Genomic DNA, 18,545 nt, shown 5'->3' with positions numbered 1-18,545 from the left:
ACACACAGACGCGCGCGCGCACAGTCTGAGCCTTCCAGCAATAGCCCACACCGCACTACTGGCCCCAGCCTCAAGTCTGACTGAGGACAGGTGAGAGCTAAGGTGTGAGGGGTGGACACAGGCAAAACCTGCGCCAGGTCACGGAGACCAGAATAGGCACCAGCAGTTAGGTCTGGTTCCTGCCCCCCAGCCTGCCCATTCCCTGGCTGGGTGACCCTGAGCCTTGCATTAATTCATCTTCTCTAAGGTCCCCCCCAACTTCAAAATTACCAGCTCTTAATGAAAGACCAGGAGAAAAAGACAGAAAGGAGTTGGAAATTACATGGACTTCTGCCTTCCGGGTCCTTCGGCAAGCATGCCGACAGCTATAGGAGGTCCCCACTCTCTACTCCTACGTTGCGTGAATTTCTCACTCCCAAATGTCTTACAACAGGATTGGGTAAGATAAAGTTCCAATTCTCATTCCCAGAGGCCACCAAAGATGAAAACTGGGGTCCATTATCCTTGAAGTAAGTAGGGGGCATAAGAGCCCCCACACTGGACACCAAATACACCTCTTTATAATCAGCCTGCCCTCCTCTGCTATTGAAAGTGTACCTGAAATTTTCTTCACATTCTGTTGATGGGGAAACAGTTCTAGTGTCAAAGCAGAGTGACCAGTTTAGACCCTTGGGAGGGTGAGGGCCACTACAAGACCTGAGTGCACCCTTCCCAGACTCAGGGTCCCAGCTTGAGACCTGGCAGGCAGAGACACCCACCCACAGGCTCAAGTCAAGCAACAAGGCCTCAGGAGACCACTGCCCAGGGCCATTCCAGATGTAACACCAAGAGGCAGCTGGCCCCTCTGAGCACAAGGAACATCAGGGACTAGATGTGGGGGAGGGGTCCCACTGACTCCAGGATCTGGTTCCAGCCTAGGTTAATTGGACACCATAGTGGACTGCTTTGTGCCTCAGTTTCCCTCAGAGGTGCCTGCAGAGATTACTAATTAATTGAGGGCAAAGAGAAAAGAGAGCAGAAAGTAACAAGAATGAGATGCTAAGAGATGGCTTGCAGAAGCTGAAGGGACCTGGGAATTATAAGGGGGTTGGCATGAGAGAAGTGTGTGTGGCAGCCTAAGCCACTCCAGGGTCCTGGCCTATGGGGTCCTGTTAAGGAGAAATGGGCTGCCAAAGTGCCCCACTAGGGGGTGGAGGGCCGAGTCACAGCCTCCTTTCAGCACAGTGGCTGGGCAGGGGCACTGAGGAAGGTCCCCTAGGGTCCAGGTGCAAGGCCCAGGAACAGGCTGAGTCCAGGTGCTGAGTCCTCAGCAGGGCCGCCGAGAACCCATGCCGTGCTTCTCGCCCTACGAACTGGCAGGCAGAGCTGGGCCTCAAGCAGATGCTGGATGGTGGTGTGGGACCGATGGTCAGCAGCAAGATAGCTGGAGTCCAGATACAAGGGGAGGCCTGGGTCCGCAGGACTGCCAGGAGGGACAAAGGCATGGCCTGGGCATGGCGGGAGAGGCAGCAGGGTTGCAGATCAGACCGGAAGGGGCAAGCAGATCTTAGGCAGGGGGAACTGGGCGGCCTGCAGGTCCCGGAGAGCTTCTCCCAGCCCAAGAGCCTAGACGCTCCAGGCGTCAGAGCCCAGCCCAGCTGCCAGGTCTGCCGCCTGCCGCACTCTCCCCAGCACCAGCGGACTCCAGGCTTGGTCCTGCCCTCCCGCCCCAGTACACAGCCCGCGGCCCCACCTTCCCGCGCCGCGGCCCGCACCTCCGCGGCTCTCTCGGGCACAGGTGCCTCTTCGCCGGATGGTGAGCAAAGGCGGGGGACGGCGCTCAGAGAGGCCTCGCCGTCCTGACCCTCCCTCCGGGGATCACTCTCCGCCGCGGAGCAGGCGCAGGGCGGCCCTGCCGGGATCCGCGGATGGGGGCGCTGATGTCCAGCGCCGCTAGCCCTGCCCCAACTCAGTGGGTCCTGCCCTTTGCCCTCGCGCTTCCAAACCTTCCGCCCCGGAGCACCGCCCCCTCCCGAGGCCGCGGCGGCTGTCCCTCCCTTCCCGGTTCCCCGGCCCGTCCTCGCCGGGACTGAGGATTATGGTACGGGGACCTGCGCGCCGGCGGCCCGGGGCCTCCTACTCCCTCCCTCCGGCCTGTCGCTGCCCCGGGGCGGGCGGATGTGGGCGCCCCGCGGGAGGCCCGAGCCCTCCGGCCCCGAACCAGCTCCGGTCGAGAGCCTGCCGGAGCCCCGCGCAGCCGGGGGGCGCGGGCGCGGGCTCGGGGGGCGCACGCAGGGCCCGGTCCGCGCGGCCGGCCGGGGCCGGGCGGCGCCGCGCGCAGGGCGGGGCGGGGGCGGCCGCCTAGTACTCACCGGCGCGGCGGCTGTGCATCCAGGGGCCGGAGCCCTCAGAGCGGGGGGCTCATGGCGCGCCGGGGGCTGGGCGCCGGCCTCACATCCCCCCAGTCGCCGAGGCTGCGGAGCGACTGTGAGACGCGGGAGGAAGGGAGGGGGCCGGGAGGGGGAGGGCCCTGGCAGCCCGGCCGGCCGGGTAGGATGACAATGGAAGGAAATGCTTTATCTGAGGCTGAGAGCGGGCCAAGGGGGAGGGGAAGGAGGGGGCCGGCGCTCGCGGCCCTGGGACACGCCGCCCCGCAGACCCGGAGCGGGGCGCGCGCGCGGGCGGGCGGCAGGCACGGCGCGGCCTGACCGCGGCGCTGGGCTGCAAGGCAGCGCCGACCCCGGGACGTGGGACGCGGCCCCGACCCGCGCCGCGACGCACTGACCCGCGCACAATTCCCGGAAAGCCAGATACCTGAGCGCACGCACCCGTGCACACACAACGCACGCGAGCACACATCCGTGTTTACACCCGGCAGGAGCCTTCGCGCTCCCAAGTACAGACACGTAGAGCCCACAAGCAAACCACCACGCACGGGCACAGTGGAACACACGTGGGATCCCAAGTCCCGTGCTAGGAATCCCAGACGGACCCCCCACCCCCACCCCAAGAACGACTTGCCTGAGGAAAGTTCCAGGATCTGATTTGAATCACTGCCCAGCCCTCCCCGTCTGCCACTCCCACCCCCACGCCTGCTGAGGGGAACAGAAGGGTCCAGCCTGTTCCTATTAAAAGAAAAGGGGGCTGGGGGTGGTGCGGATTTTGAAAGTTTTCTTTTTTTAAAGGAATTTCTCAAGGGATTTCCTCCCCTCCTCTCCTCTTCCTCTCTTCCTCCCGTTTCTCCCCTCCCGCCCCCTCCCTCCCCGTCTTTACCCCTCCCGGTCCCTATGAGTCAAACTTCAGCAATGCGCCCAGTGTCTCCCAGTGCATTACAGCGGATCACAGAAATGTTCCAGTCTGTGAGTCGGAATGCGGCCGCCTCCAGCCCTCTCTCTGCTAGTAAACTCGGCTCCGGTGGCTTTACGCAGCAACCCTCCCTGCCCCCTCCTTTTAAGCAGGTCGAGGTCATATTCAGGGGTCAGGGGCTGCGGACCCCACCGCTGCGCTTCCTGGCCTAGCCTGTCGGCCCTGTCGCCTCTAGCAATCTGCTGGGTCAGAGACACAGCGGTTCCTGGGAAGGGAAGAGCTCCACGGCTCTGAGCGGGCTCTCCTGTAGTGTGAGGAAAGCACCAAGGCCGGTTGCGGCTTCTCTCCATCCCATCCTACCTCCCTCTGTTCTGGGAACCCCAAGATTCTCACAGTTCTGCAGAAGCAGAAACTGAGGCTGAGCCAGACAAAGAGGCACATCAGAGGTGAAGCAAGGGTCCACAGTGGCCTAGCAGGGCTTGGCCACGCCCAGGTCTAGCTTCTGCCCACTACTCCCTGTTCCTGCAAGCAGTGCCCTCCTCACTGCCTGTTGCTACCTTGGAGTTCAGCTGCTGGCTTCCTACTTCAGTCCTTTCCTCCCTCTCACTCAAGAGACAGACCCTAGACCTCTGCTTTTATTAAATTATCCTCACACACTCCTTTCCTGCCCTCCATGCCCTGCTACAACATGGCGCCACCGCATTACACACCTCTCTCTCCTACTGTTCTGCTCAGTGCCTCCTGGTACTTAATGCTCAATAATGTTGGTCGTTATTATTACTATTATTATTTCAGCCAAACTGGTCTGTTTGCAGCTCCCCATCATGACCAACTCCTGACCTTGGTTTATCTAGTTCCCTCCCAAAATGGACATCTTCCCAATCCCATTCTCTTCCTATGGAAATCTTCCCAGTCCTCAGGGTCTATACCACCTTCTCCACTTTCCCTGATTACCATAGCTACAGGGATTCTTTCCTTCCCTTAAAGTACCCCCACCCAGCACATTGTCAGTCTTTCTCTCTACATTGACCTTCACCCACCTACTCTATCTCAATTCTCCTTCTCTTTCCTGAGAATGTTCAAAGGTGGACATCCTCTGAACCCGGCTACTGTCTTAGCACAGTTCTTGTAGGGTCTTGCCAAGTGCCTTGCACAGAATTCAAGCTCCCTGTGGGTTGTTGAATTGAGACATTGGTTCATGGCCTTCAAGGACCATCCCCTCGCTAGACACCGCCACTGCACCCTTTTTTCCCATGCCTCCCCATGGTGACTTGGCAAGATGCATGTCCCTCCACCTCGCATGTGTGCTTCGCAGCCCTCACCTTCAAGCCAGACCTCCCTCCTTCCATATCCTTTCTCTGTGCCCACAGCCTCCAGAAGAATTGCTTGGTTACTTCAGACTCCCAGCCTTTCCCCTGTTGTCTCTGTCCTTTTGCGCCACAGTGTCCCCACCTAATACCCACCAGGACTCCTGTACCTATTTCTGGACTGAAATCAGGCCCTTGTTTGCTCATTTCTACCATGAGCATCATTCATCTGTTTGTGAGCCTTCTTTTTCTTTTTGACCTGATCACTGAGTTCTGAGAGATTTCAACAAAAAGGGTATCTCCCCCTGCCTCAGTCTGTCTCCACAGTGCCCAGCACATGGCTTTTTACACACCGCAGGACTCACTTCCCCCAAAGTATAGACAGAGAGAAAAACAGTATGTAAGATTTACATCTGGGAAGCTGGACTGTGCTCCTCTTTCCCCTCCTAGCTTTCCTTACCTCTCCATCACTATCACCACCCCCACTGTGGAGTCTTAAGCCAGTTTCTAAGTCACACATCCCCTGCTGGGGAATCTTAACAGAGCCACCAGGAACCCTAAGAGACATGAGGCCGAGAAGTGCAGACAACTTCTCTTTCCTCTACCCTAATCACCATGGGAAGTTTTTTAAAAGGCTCTTGACTCCAGGCCTCTCACAGACTGCCCAGCTAAGCACCCAGCTGAGGGGATGGGCCCTGGGAGACCTGCCTTGACTTCCTCAAGTCTTCCTGGGGGCTCTGGCCAGGACACAGCTTGAGGACTCCCCCCTTCTGCTTCTCTTTGGGGTTCTGGGCCTAGACCTCCTTCTCTTTTTCTTTCTCCTCTCCTTCTACCTTTTACTGACTGTTTACCATGTAGCAGCCTTCTGCTATCCCCTTGGGAAACATTAGATAATTTAATCTTAACAGTAATCCTTACGCTCATGATTAAAGAATGACCTATAGAGGTTGAGAAAAACCTGACCAAAATTATATAACTAGTAAATGATGGGGCCATTCATTAATTCCACAAATATTATTGTTGCCCACCTTGTGCCAGAATTCAAAGCTCCAGAAAGTTGTCTGGTCTAAACCTCAGGACACTGAGACCACTTCTGTCCCAGCCTTCTAGATGTGGTCACTGAAGCCACAGTTCCTCCCCTAAGCCGCACTTCCCACACTTCGTCTACAAAGCCAGTGAGACAGTGCTCGGCCCCAATGCCTCAGTGGGATTTCAGAGGACAGCCGTGGTGGGAGGTTGGGTTGGGCTTCGCATTTAAGTTTCTAAACCTGGAATCAAATGCTAATACACAGGGTTTGGGACTGGCAGACTAAAAGGGGAGGTAGATCCCCAAGGGTTTGTTTCAGGGGACCAGACATAGCACGTGGAAGGCAGGTGGGCAGAAAGGAAGAGAAGGCAGGAAAGGAGGGAAGGATAGGAGAGAAGATAATTAGGACTGAGTGTTCATTTGTATTATGTGCTGCTCAAGGCCCTTACACCTATATCTCATTATTGTCCTCAGTGTTTTAGTGAGCAAACTAAAGCTTAGAAAGACAAAATGATTTGCCCATGTCCACAGAGCCCGCAAGTGACTTAATCCCAAGTGTGTTGGTTCAGAGCCTGTGCAGTTTCTCCTAGCAGGTGGAAACAATGCAGAAGCTGCTGCCGGCATCCTGTCCCAGTGTGAACCTGGTCACTTGAGGTCCTGGCCGATCGGTGTGTGACATCCTAGATGCCAAGTTACCTCCCTCACTGCCCCCCACCATGCTGTCTCATCCCTGGTTCCCACCTTTCCCTGTTGCACTGTAAGTATTCTAGCTAGGCTTGAGGTGTGTGTGGCTTTGGGGTGCAGCCAGCTGGTCCTTCATCACTATTTCAGGACCTAAGAAGAGGTTATACATCTTCTTGGGCTGGATGTATTGGTTGGATAGTCTGATGGGCAGAATCAGATGAATAAATCAAGAAGAGGCTGGGACATGGCTGTAAGACCAGATGGCTCGAGTCGGGAGGCGAGATGACCATGGGCACCAGGCAGGTGGAGAGAACCAAGCACGGCCCTCCCCCCGTCCCCCTACAGTGTCAACAAGGTGATGTGGTTTCCCCTGTGGTCTGTTGCCCTAGACACCTGCAGTTCCGAGTGTGTGTGTGTGTCTATGTGCCAACAGTGTGGTGAGGGGACACAAGGAGAAAGCAGTGGGCCAGGATAGGGAGGGGCAAGAAGCCAAAGGCAGGGTCTCTTCAACCCCAACATGATGAAGGCAAAATGAACACAAAAGATGGTAGAGGTCACTCCCTTGACTGCTCCAGGTCCAAGTCAGGGACAATAGGAGAGAGCTGTAAGAGAGGCCTGTGAGTATCTGGGCCCTGGGCTGGGGCTGGAAGTCAGGGGCCTTGAGTTCTAGGCCCAGTCCTCCCATTAACTTCCTGGGTCACACCTTTCTAAGTCTCAGTTTCCTGCTCTGTGAAATAGCAATGTCTTGGCTATCTACCTCACAGGGCTGATATGAGAGCATACGAATTACATATGCAAAGTTTGTACCCCTGTGAGTTTTTGAATTGTTATAATTGCATAAGAAATATTACAGCTGCGTACTCTGGCCTCTGGATATACAACACACACAGTGGTGATAAAAAATGTTAAAGAGAATATTAACAGCCTCGGCCTTTGGATTACAATATGTATGGGGGAAACAAAACAAACACATAAAATACTCGAAAGCCTCTTGCAAAGGTAGCTATTTAAAAAATCTCATTATCTGTGTGATATTGGCCAAGTCACAACCTCTCTGGGCCTTAGTTTTCCTATCTATCAAATGAGGAAACTGGTTTAAATCCATCTCCACTTATTTTTCTGAGTCTGAAGCAATTTTCTGATTCTGTTATTCTGAGTACAAATGAGAACACAGCAAAGAGGAAAGACCAGCGTGGATCAAGGCCTGAATGAAATTGGGAAATTTTGAGCTGGGTTTTGGAACAGCCCAGATGTGTGAATCAGTGTTGGGGAGGGTGGGTGACATTCCAGGTAGGGAGCACGGCGTGTGCAGGGCAGGCGAGAAAGCAGAGGGGTGGCAAACAGATTAGCTGGGCTCAGGAATGAGGTAGGACTGGCAGGAAGCTAGGATGGGGCAGTCCCCAGGGCTGAGGCAGCCGAGACACAAGAGTGGGTGAGGAAGATGGGTGGGAAGACACTCTCTTAGCCCCAGAGGTCCCTGCCAAAAGCCCATGCAGCCGAACTCCACCCAGGAGACAGGGAAAGAAAGGTTCTCTGGCCAAGAGGCCTCACCCACCCTTCCCTGCTCTACCAGCCCCACTCCCAGCATGGAGGGGAATGAGGGCTCCCTGAAGCGAAAGCCACGTCCGTAACAATGCCAGCAACAGAACAATAATACTGACAGTTACTAAGACAAGATGGAACTAAGTACCTGTCACCTGCCCTCTGATAAAACCCCACAGCCCCAAAGCCTCTTGCTATGACCATCCCATATATTACCATGTCTGCTCCTAACAGCTATAAGTGATGTATAAAATTATCTAATCTGTGGCATTCCCCCAATCCTGATATGAAATCACTTAGATGAACATGTGAAAAACAGATTCGTGGGCCCCCTCACAGACCTGATCAGGCTCTGGGGTGACAGCCCAGTAATGGGAAGCTCGTGGGCAGTTCTAAGGTGGGGTTAGATTTGGGATGCCCTGACCTAATGCAAACTACTCCTTTTACAGCAGAGGAAACTGAGCTCCCCCCTCAACCCGGGGGAAATAGTTTGCCAAAGACAACATAGTCTATCAGTGCCCGGGGAATAGGCAGAGAGTGCAGGGGTCCAAGCTTCTAGCTCAGCACCCCTTTGGCAGCCTGCACTGCCCCCCCCCGAGAGAGATGCCTATTTCAGCAGAGACCATGGTCAGGAGCCACTGGGCCAGGCGCTAACCATGAGCAAAAAGAAATTTGAGTTGCAAAACGTCTTTCCGCAGCCAGCTCACAATTTCTCACTCCAGGGTCCCCTGCAGGGATGCAGTGGTCCCCCCACTGGTGGGCTTGGGGGTTCAGCCTTGCCACACGCATCCAACAGGACCCGCTGCAGCCCTAGTGGCAATGTTGGCTGGAAGGCAGGGTCCCTCTTGGTTACAAGCCTAATGGTTCCTCTTTGGAGACACTTAACTCTGGCCACAGAGTCTTCCAGGGAAGACCTTGGGAAGGTCCTGGCCTAAGGACACTCACCTCTCTTCTTCAGGAGTGTCTTTCAAGGTGGGTCTGGACTATGCCTCTGTGTGTTCAGGGAGTGGAGATCAGAAAGGAGTGACAAACTGAGGTGAGAGTGGCTAAGTAGGGTGAGCGGGAATGTCCTTGTCATGACCTTGAGGTGCCCCACCCACATGTGACCACCCCAGACTCTTTTGCATTAGTATAATTTCATATTTATTAAGCACCTACTTCATGCCAGGTTCTTGGGCACAAAGGCCAAAGAAGCCACAGTCCCTGTCACCGAGGAATTTGTCATCTCCTGGAGAGAAGGGCACAGCTACAAAAAGGCCAGGGAGGGAGAAGACTGCCAGGAAGGACTCCAGCGGCCTGCGCTGCCAAGGACATCTGTGTGCACAGAGTCATGGGAGGCCCACACTGAAGGTGGTGTAGCTGATCGCCAGGTCCTCGTGGGCCAGGGCAGCGCTCTGACCTGCCCACTTCTGTGCTGGGAGCAGGGTTCTAGAAGTCTCTGCCCTGCCAAATCCGTCATGCCAGCTCTGCGTGAGTGAATAGGGGCAGGAGGACACTGTCTCCCCATGGCAGACCCTGAGGCTGGGTTCCATGCTTCTCCACTATGAGCTTTCAAGGAACCATTTAGAAACCTGTAGAGGAATGGCTGCAGCCAGGCAGTGGTGTTGCGGTTAAAGCCAGACCTGGAGTCAGGCTGCCTGGCTGGAGCTTGTTGCTCACCCACTGCATAATCTAAGGATGTTCTTTGGCCCCTCAGAAGCTCCTCACCTGCATACTGGGGTGTGAAGTGCCTGTCACCTTAGGGCTGCTGGGAAGATGATGAGATGGGGACGTGACATGCTTATTACAGAGCCTGGTGCACCCCAGGCTCCCCGTAAGTTTCCAGCTGCATGCAGACATTAGAAAACTAAGTCCTGTCTCTCTGTCCCACTAAACTGCAGTTTTCTTCTACAAATTCGGTCTGAAAATGAATACTGACCTAATTTGTGCAAAGAAATCCAAAGAGGTTTATAGCCCAAGCTGACCCTTCTGAGACGCACAGGATATGGCCAGGCTGTGGGAATGGGCAAAATATGTGGAACCTTCCCAACCCTGCTGGTACTCAAGGTGTGGCCTCAGAGCTGACTCAGAGTTGAGGGCAGCCTGGACTGGGGTACAGGGAAAGCCCACACTGACTGCAAAGGGCCTCACCTCCGCTCTGGCACTACATCTGGAATGACCAGCACATCTGGTTACATCCCTGGGGCAATGGCCACAGCTGCTGACATTTGAGAGAGGAGAGATCTGGCTCCCCAGCAAGGGCCTGGGGGACTATAAATAACTAGCTAAGAGGACCAGGGGGATGAGGTTGACCTTTTTGGGGGGCAGGAGTGCCTGGCTACTTTCCCCACCCCCTTGGGTCCAGAGCCAGAGTTTTAGCAAAACAGGAAGAGGCAGCAGCTGCTGGGAAAGTAGGAGTGGCTCCCCTTCCTCCACTTGCCTGGGGCCTTCGGATCCCAGCCAGGACCTGGGAGAGGTGGAGTCTTGGGGATGTTGGGGGAGGGTGCAGAGGGAGGGGCAGACCCATGCAGACTGTGGTCCCAGCTTCTGGTGCCCTCCTATGGCTCAGCTGGGGCATAGGCTGGGGAGAATGAGCCAGAGAAGGGCAGCCTAGTGTTCTGTGCCCACCGCCCTTCCCCCTCCTGTTCCCTTTCTGTTCCCCTTTCAGTGGGACAACAGGGAGGACAGGCATTACAAACGAGCAACATGCCAGTGAGCCAGAGAGTGTATCCAGAGGCGCAGCATGACGTCAAGCCCACCCTTTTCTCATTCCCTCCCAGACTACAGGTGGGCTGAGCCTGAGCCCAGGAGGGCTGGACAGAGCCCTCTGGACAGGCGGATGCATGCCTCTGGGCTTCTGGAGAGGGGCCCAAGGCCTGGTCCAGCGGGATGATGGGGAACTTCCCCATGGACGGTTTGAGCTGGGGAGATCCAAGGCTTTGGGGTGGCTCTCGGTGGCTGTTTTCCTGGAGTAACAGAACACCCACAGGGGTGAGCTCTGGGGGGCCACGGCCTGGCTCAGAGGGCCCCAGGAAGTCCAGGATCAAAGGAGCCTTGCCTGGGGCAGACAGACCACCCAGAGTCTGTCCTTTGGTGTTTAGCTGGCTGGTGACGTCCGGCCGGAGCCTCAGCTGCCCAGGCTCCAGACTGCGTCTGCCTCTGTCACGCCCCCTCCCTGTGCCTCAGCTAGGAGCCCCGTGTTTTGCCTGCCAGAGAGTCTAGACATGCACCACCCTATAGAATCAGAAGGTGACCCACATATGTAACCTTACATTTTCTTTAAAAAAAAAAGCTAAAATAAATAGGTGATGTAATTTTAATAGTATACTTATTTAACCTAGTATATGTAAAACCTTTCAGCATATAATCAAAACAAAAAGTTATTAATGAGATATTTTGCATCCTTTTTATACTAAGTCCTTGAAATCTGAAGTGTATTTTAACACTCACAGCACATTCCAAATCTGGCCACGTTTCAGGTGCTCACCAGGCCGTGTGGCTTATAGTAACTGCAGTGAAGATCTAGGTTTAAATGACTTGTACCTCTCTTAGCCTCTGCCTCAGCCTTTCTAGTCCTTGCTGGCCAGTAAGGTCACTGTTAATTTGTTCTAGGAGGTCAGCCATTCCTTTCAAGCATCTATCTGTAGACCTGGAACCAGTCCTAGCATACAGGAAAGCAGGGAAACTGAGTCACAGAGCAGTATCTTTCCAGACAACTGGCCTTCTCCCCTTCCCTGTCCTCTTCCTCTAAGCTGAAGGTTGACTTACACTTATTTCCTCTTCAGGCATGCTGACCTCTACCCTCCTCTTTCCCCAAACCCAAAAGGTATTCAGGCACAGAGCTAGGGAATATGGGAGGAGAAGCAAATTTGGGGAGAAATACAGAGTCAGGCAGTGGACATGTGGAGTTGACGGGCTGGTGGGACAAGCACGGGTGTTGGGTGGCCAGTTGCTGTCTGGAGCTCAGAAGAGAAGGGAGGGACAAATAAAGATCTGGGATCATCAGTGAGAGCTGGAGTTGCAGGTGGGAGTGGGAGTGGCCACAAGAGCGGGGAGAAGGAAAGAGAAGCGGGAAGATGGCAGAAACTCGACAGAACAAAGATTTCGGGTGGGCAGAGGGTGGCAGCCAGTAAAGGCAGCTGAGAGGGAGCAGATTTAGAAGAAGCAGAGGAAGTGCCATGTCAGAATCCAGAGTGGGAGAGAATGTCAAGAAGAGATTTGCACTTGACGGCCATCGACAATGCTTTAAAATCATTCTTACAGAGAGAGCTCACACAAACTGATAGTAAACATTAGAGCAGTGGTAGACTGAAGTTCAAAGCACAGAAAAGAACTCTCCAAAAAGGAAACACAGCTAGCAAGGAAAGATAGGGTTATGTTTAGCCAGCTCGTCATCAATGTACATAACGCCAATCAAACCAAGATGAAGGAGGCACTTCCTCCAGCAGCACTGAGGGTGAGATATCCATGTCGTGGAGCAGCGTCTTTTGAAATCAGTTTGGTGATAGGTAGTAAGAGCTATAAGCTGTTTTCATCCTTTGACTCAATAACTCCATCCCATGTACCCTAAACTAGATTTTTGTAGCCCAAATGCAGGGAACAGAGGAATTGTGCATAATGATGTTCACCACCAAATGATTTACAATACAGAAAAATTAGAAACAATTCAAACATCTATAATTGGAAAAATTGTGAAATAAATTATATTTCCACTTAATAGAAAATTATGAAGCCATTAAAAAGATTTTTATGAATGCAACATACCTTCACAGGGGAACACAGGTTTGTGCATGCCCTGTGATGGCAACTGTTTTAAAGAAAAAAATAACATAGGCACAGGGAAAGAGATGGAGAGGAAATACATACACTAGGTAATGTTAACAGAGGGTGGCATGAGCATGTTTTCTAGTCACTTAAGAATGTGGGCATTGTGAAGAGTGGAGTGTGAGGATGGAGGTTGAGCAGAAGCCTAGACTGGGCTACTAGGAGGTGCTAACAACCTCATGGAGGTCAGGAATCCAATCCTCCAGCAGGTGTATTACTGGGCTCCGTCCATGTGCCAGGAGCTGTCACTGTGGGCATTAGCTCAACGCTCTTCTAATGGAAAGAGCACAGATTCTCTGACACTTCCAGCATAGTCTGCCCCCTGGAAACTCCTGGAGCTCTGCTGGCTCCTGTACCACTGCTGGGGAGCAAGGCCTTGCCCTGGGTCTGCAGGGACAGCCCCAGAGGACAGGACTCAGGGAAGTCAAGAGCAGGCCTGGGAAAAGGGAACAGAGTGTGTGGGTAGCAGTGGCCCCAGTGAAGTTAGGGGAGGGTTGGGGGATCATCAAGGAGCTCTGGGTGTGTGAGGGAGGGGGAGGGTTGGTACCCTGTGGCCAGCCACCTGCTCTTCATATCACCTAAGCTGACACAAGATGTGGGTGGGCCGTCACCTGCACCCCCCAACACCGGAACTCTACCTGGGCCCCCACCTCCCGGCGCCATCCGGCCTGGGCAGCCTCCTGCTCCTCCTCCCCCTCAGCTGCCTTCCTACAATTACACACTGGGGCCTTGAAATAACACATCCTTATTTACACCATCATTTCCACATAATTTGCCTATGATTCATTTGTTGTCAAGAGTCATTAAAACCTCCAGCCCCAGCTTCCAAGCCCCCACCAGCCCCAAGACCACCACTCCCCTTCCCACCGCCTCCCATCCGGAAACCCTGGGGCCCCCAGCCTCAGCACCTCTTCCTGCATAACTCCTCCATACCTGCTCTTTGTTGGGGGGCGGTGGGAGTGCAGGGGCTGGGCTGTAAATGGCTCTGGCCTAATCCCTCTGCTTTCCCAGCCCAGACGCTAGCCTGAGGGTGGCCCTGGGGGGAAGACCTCTAGCCTTAGGACTACTTGCAAGGTGACCTCTTGCAAGCAAGCTCTGGAAAAGGGAAGACACATCTCTTTGCCTAGGAGCCAGAAGCTGTGAACCCCAGAGGCAGGTCCTCACCTGGCCTGGCTGTGACCCACCACCCCTCATTCCCTCAGGCTGGATTTTCCTCACTCTGTTTCCTACAGTGCACAGGGGTAGAGAGTTTCCACCGTGCATGTAAATGTGTGTGTAAGTGCGCGTGGCTGTGGTGTGTGGGGGTGGGGGGTGGGCGGGTGTCTTCTCACATCGCCCAGTAGGACTTTAAGGCTTTGGGGGCCCCTCTCCAGCCCTCCCCAGAGGGATCTGTGTGGGAGAGGCAGGGGAGGAGGAGGGCAGGAGGCGAGGAGGGGCCGCCAGCAGGGGCCATGGGGGGCCGCTGTGGTCGGGTTATCTGATGTGAGGGGCCAGGTGCGCTCTGGGGGCGGGGGGAGCAGGCTGAGGGCAGCAGAAACCGCACCAGTGGCTGAGACACAGAGGCAGCGAGGAGCCTGCAGGCCGGATAAGTGGAAGACGCGGGAGGCTTCTAGGTCTCTCCCTGCCAGAGACCAGCTTTCCTCTCCCAGCTCTGGGGGCGAGCCAGCAGTGGGGACCTGTGTTCTCCTGGCCACCTCCATCTTTGGTCCTGGAACACCTGGCCCCCAGCCCCGTGTGACAGAGATGGGGAAGGCCAGGGGGTGTGGGTGTGGGACGAGGGCCCAGCCTTGTCCCTGAATTAGAGCCGTTGGCGACAGTTGAGGGTCTATAATCTCGGTTGGGGGTTGACGGGTGGAGAAGGCTTTGTGGAAGGAGATAATGGGGGCAGCAGAGCACTGGTCGGAACAAGCTGCCCTTGGGCCAGGTACCCCTGAACCAGCTCCCCACCACCAGCTCCTGCTACCTCAGGGGGCCCCTCAAGACAGAAGCTGCCTGCCCACAGGAGGAGCTGGGGGCATGGGCGGGGCTGTGAGCACCATGGGGTGCCAGCCTGTCCTTCACAAGAGGCACATGTGCCCCCCAAGCCTGACTTGGAGTGAGCACACTGGGGAAAGGTGCTCCTTAAAAGGCGGAGCCGTCTGGGTAGAGGACAGGGTCCCCAGATGGTGGTGAAAATTCTAAGAGTAAGGGCTACTAGTCATCAAGCGCTGACTGCAGCCAGGCCCCAACCAAACATGTTGTATTAACCTAGCCCTCATAACAGCCAGCAGTAAGTGCCATTCCTACCCTCCCCGCAGGAGCCAGAACAGGTACACAGTACCCACACCCCGCAGCTGGTTCAAACCCTGCTTGCCCTAGATGGGGTCCTGCTGTTCCTGCCCCCTGCCTGAGTGAGGCCCTGCCAGGCACTTGCCACAAGCCTGCCTTCGCCTTGGCCTCACACACTGTACGTTCCCATTCATACATGAGGTAACTGAGGCCCAGAGAGCTCAAGTCATTTCCCCCAAATTACACAGCCAGTAAGAGACACCCTCAGGATTCAGGATGACCGACTTTTAAAGGTCATGCGCTTATGCTTATTTGGCACCTTGGCTGGGGAGGGTGTGAGGGGGGTGGGAGAGCGCAGGAGCCCCCGCCTGCCTCTGTGCCCTCACAGCCTACTGCTGGCCTGTGGTAGGAAGAGCTGCGGCAAGCATTTGCTCAAAGAACAACCAACAACCAACTGAGCCACCCAGGAACTGTCATCTTCCAAGGCCACTGGTCTCCTGACCCCCTCCCCCCACAGCATTCCCTCCCACCCCTCCACTCCTCTACCACTCAAGGCCTTCCTATGAGCACAGCAGAAGTCAGGGAGCCCCTGGGTGGGGTCCCTATCAGAGAGGAAGTGGGCCTGACTTCTCTCCCACCCGCTTTATCACTTCTCCCTGTCCCTGCCTTATCACCCTACTGCTCCGCCAGCCCCTCCCTGACACTCCCTAAGGGCTCCAGTCAGGGAAAGGGGAAGAAATTTAAATCAGTGGAACTGGGGGTGTGGTTGGGGGCAGCAGAGGAAACAGAGGGGGCATCAGGAAGGGGGTTCCTTGGCACTCTGAACTGGTGCTCTCAGCACACCATGTCCAGGCAGGGCTACCCCTGGTGGCCAAGCCTTTTCTGATAGGCTGCTCGATCAGCTGGCAGTCCTGGCAGGCAAATGAAGAAGCAGGAGCCAGGCGCAGACACGGCTGGGGCCCCAGCTCTCGCTCACCCTAGCCCCACCCGAGCAGCCACAGATGTTCATAGGCCCGTGCAGGGTTCTTAATTAGATGGGGCCGGGTCTGGGTGGCATGCGCCTTCCCAGACACCCCACTGGGCTCTCAGTGCAAGTGAAGAGGGTAACGGGGAGGCCCCATGTAGTCAAATATGGGCTGCCAAACTGGGGTACATGTGACTCTCCATTCCCCACCAAGGCACAGGTGCCTAAGGAAAGTTCTACCAATTGCCCACTGCCTTCCTCCTCCCAGCCTCCAGTGTCTGGGAGACCACACTTCCTCCCTGAGTCTAGCTCAGACAGTTCGCAGAACCAGCCAGCTTGGCATTTGATACTTGATCCACTCCTTCCTGCATTCCCGGTATCAGGTATCTCTGGATCTCCAATCCTTGCTTCAGATCTGGTCTAATTCTTTAAGAATCTGTTCTGACTTGGGGTGAGACTGCTGGGTCCTGATGGGGGAGGGTTGTGGAGGCCCTGACAAGTTCCCCAAATTCCTGTGATGTCCTTGTTGACTCTGCCCGTCTCCTGAGAATCAGTCATTACCCATCCCCTTCCCTTGCCCCCAGTGAGGTCTTGAACCAAAGTATTTCTGGCCCATGTGCTAATGTCAACCCACAGGAGGGCATAGTCTTTGACTCTGTCTCAGTCAACCTGTATGTGGTCTGCAGACCCAGTGATGGAAGATGCAAGGCCAGGAGAGACAGTCAGAATATTGGGTAACAAATGAAGATTCCAAAGATCTGAGCAGGTTAAGATGTGAGATAAATCAAATCAGATAAACATGAAGAGGGATGTTAGGTTCTGCACTTTGGTCCATAAAACAAACTGTCCTCATACAGAAAGGGAGATGTAACAAATGCTTTAGGGAGAGGTAGTGAGCATGTGGGTCTGAAGCCACAGGGAATTTCTCAGTTTCCAAAGTTCAAGGGAAGGTGTTTAAATTTGCATAAGTCTGTTTGCATTTCATTTTCTAGCAGGGACCCAAGCAGAATTTTAACTTGACATCTATTTGAAGAGCAGATCTTTGCTAACAGAAGTGAATAGCACATTGCCTCATATTCACTTACTAATCCATTTATGCAGCTACATTTATGGACGTACATTGTTCCAGTCTTGTAGGGAGCCCCAAAGGCAAAACGGAAATTTAAAACACACCCAATGGATGCTTCATTCCACAACAGAGTGAGTGCACAACTCTACCCAGATGGGGCAAGCAGAGGGCATGGCACGGGGAAGTCCAGCGAAGAATTTGTGAAAGACATGAAGCCTGAGCTGGAAACTGAAGGAGCCATAGGAGTTTGTCCAGCTGAGGAAACTAGGGGACAGCAAGCAAGGGGAGGGCATGTCAGACCAAGGAAACAGCACTTAGAAAGGGGTAGGATGTGAGTTTAAAGTGGCCAGGGGACCCTGTGGGCTCCTGAGCCCCATTCAGGGGCTCGGTGAGGCCAAACTCCTTTCATAGTAATTCTAAGACATTATTTGCCTTTTTTACTCTCATTCTCTCACTTGTGTACAGAAGAGTGTCCCGGGGGTCCGTGGCGTGTGATATCCTAACAGGTGGAATGCAGAACCAGATATGAGAATCTAGCCGCCTTCTGTGAAGCCAGAAATTTCAAGGGATTTGCAAAACTGTAAAATAATACCATCTTGCCACTATATTGTTTTTGCTCTGGAAAATGGTTATCTTCTTAATAAAAATTGTATTATGTTAACTTAGAATAGATTCATTATTCTAATTTTCTAAATTTTAATAAAATTTTAAAGGTTCTCAATTTAAATTTCTAATACGGTAAACATTGGTGTCTAATAACCTACAGAAACAAAAGCTCTTTGGGGCCTTTAATTTTAGCAGTGCAAAGGAGTCCAGGGCCAGAACTGCGGTGTGGAGGCAGGGCCCTGAGGCCCAGGGCCAGGACAGCAGGGGGTGGGCTGAGCCCGGCTGGAGTTTCAGCGTGGGCAGTGACACGTGACCCTGGACAGGCAGACAGGCTGGGTCTTGGTGGGCTTTGCACCTCACCAAAGGACCAAGAGCCAGCAAACGCTGGGGTAAACGAATAAGAAATGATGACACAACACACACATAGAGCAAGCCCAACTCTTGGAGCTCATATTGGTTCCCCTCTGGGCATGAGCCACTTCCCACCAGGTCTTACTGACGTTGATTATGGGTCGGTGATATGCCTGCAGTGGAGTCAGGTCATTGAGGCAATGATGCTGGCAAAGCAGCACCATAACTGAAAGAGGCTGGGACAGTATTAACTATACTTCGTGTGCTTCAGTCCTGTGCCTACCTTCCGGTCTCTTTCCCACTGTGCAGGGGGGCCATTTGGTTTAGTAAGGTGCACACCTGCCCCCTGGTGGCCAGATGGCACAATGACACCCTCCCCAGCTCAAGCAGATGTTCACCAAGCACAGGGCCCATGGTTCCAGAAGCTGAGATCTGGATGGCGGGGCCAAAGAGATCCCTCTGGGCCAGTCCAGAGGTTCCAGTACCAGTGGTCAGGAGATGGGAGCAGTATCAACTCCCAGTGAAAATTATTTGACCATCCCTCCCTTCTGTAATCTCGTAATAATGCTGGCCAGCATTTTGAGTTACAGCTCCATCCAGGGACTGTGATAAATACTTTGCACAGCTTATATCACAACA

The 18,545-nt window shown here is 54.2% G+C and overlaps 1 protein-coding gene and 1 long non-coding RNA gene across 11 annotated transcripts in view; one reads left to right on the top strand and one right to left on the bottom strand.

The window, feature by feature from the left end:
- HDAC7 (histone deacetylase 7) overlaps positions 1-2,812 on the bottom strand; it is a 33,305-nt gene extending 30,493 nt beyond the window's left edge. For 2 of the 8 annotated variants that reach the window (XM_037009074.2, XM_037009086.2), the window contains exon 1: positions 2,352-2,550. In XM_037009074.2, the coding sequence (XP_036864969.1) occupies positions 2,352-2,370 (19 nt within the window). In that variant the 5' untranslated portion in view covers positions 2,371-2,550. The other 6 variants (XM_073214876.1, XM_037009098.2, XM_037009092.2 and 3 more) reach the window with 6 other exon arrangements.
- Positions 2,813-3,159: 347 nt separating this feature from the next.
- LOC140844010 (uncharacterized) lies at positions 3,160-18,343 on the top strand. 3 transcript variants are annotated; one of them, XR_012122073.1, is made up of 3 exons: positions 3,160-8,881; positions 9,014-15,408; positions 16,149-18,343. It is a non-coding gene; the product is annotated as an uncharacterized lncRNA (long non-coding RNA). The 3 variants fall into 3 exon arrangements; XR_012122071.1 differs by having other exon boundaries at positions 3,160-15,408; positions 16,149-16,263; positions 16,982-18,343; XR_012122072.1 differs by having other exon boundaries at positions 3,160-15,408; positions 16,149-17,080; positions 17,415-18,343.
- The last annotated feature ends 202 nt before the right edge of the window (positions 18,344-18,545 follow it).

This window comes from Manis javanica, chromosome 10, assembly GCF_040802235.1.
Source record: "Manis javanica isolate MJ-LG chromosome 10, MJ_LKY, whole genome shotgun sequence".
NCBI classification, from domain to species: Eukaryota; Metazoa; Chordata; class Mammalia; order Pholidota; family Manidae; genus Manis; species Manis javanica.
This window is presented reverse-complemented; position numbering and strand designations above follow the sequence as displayed.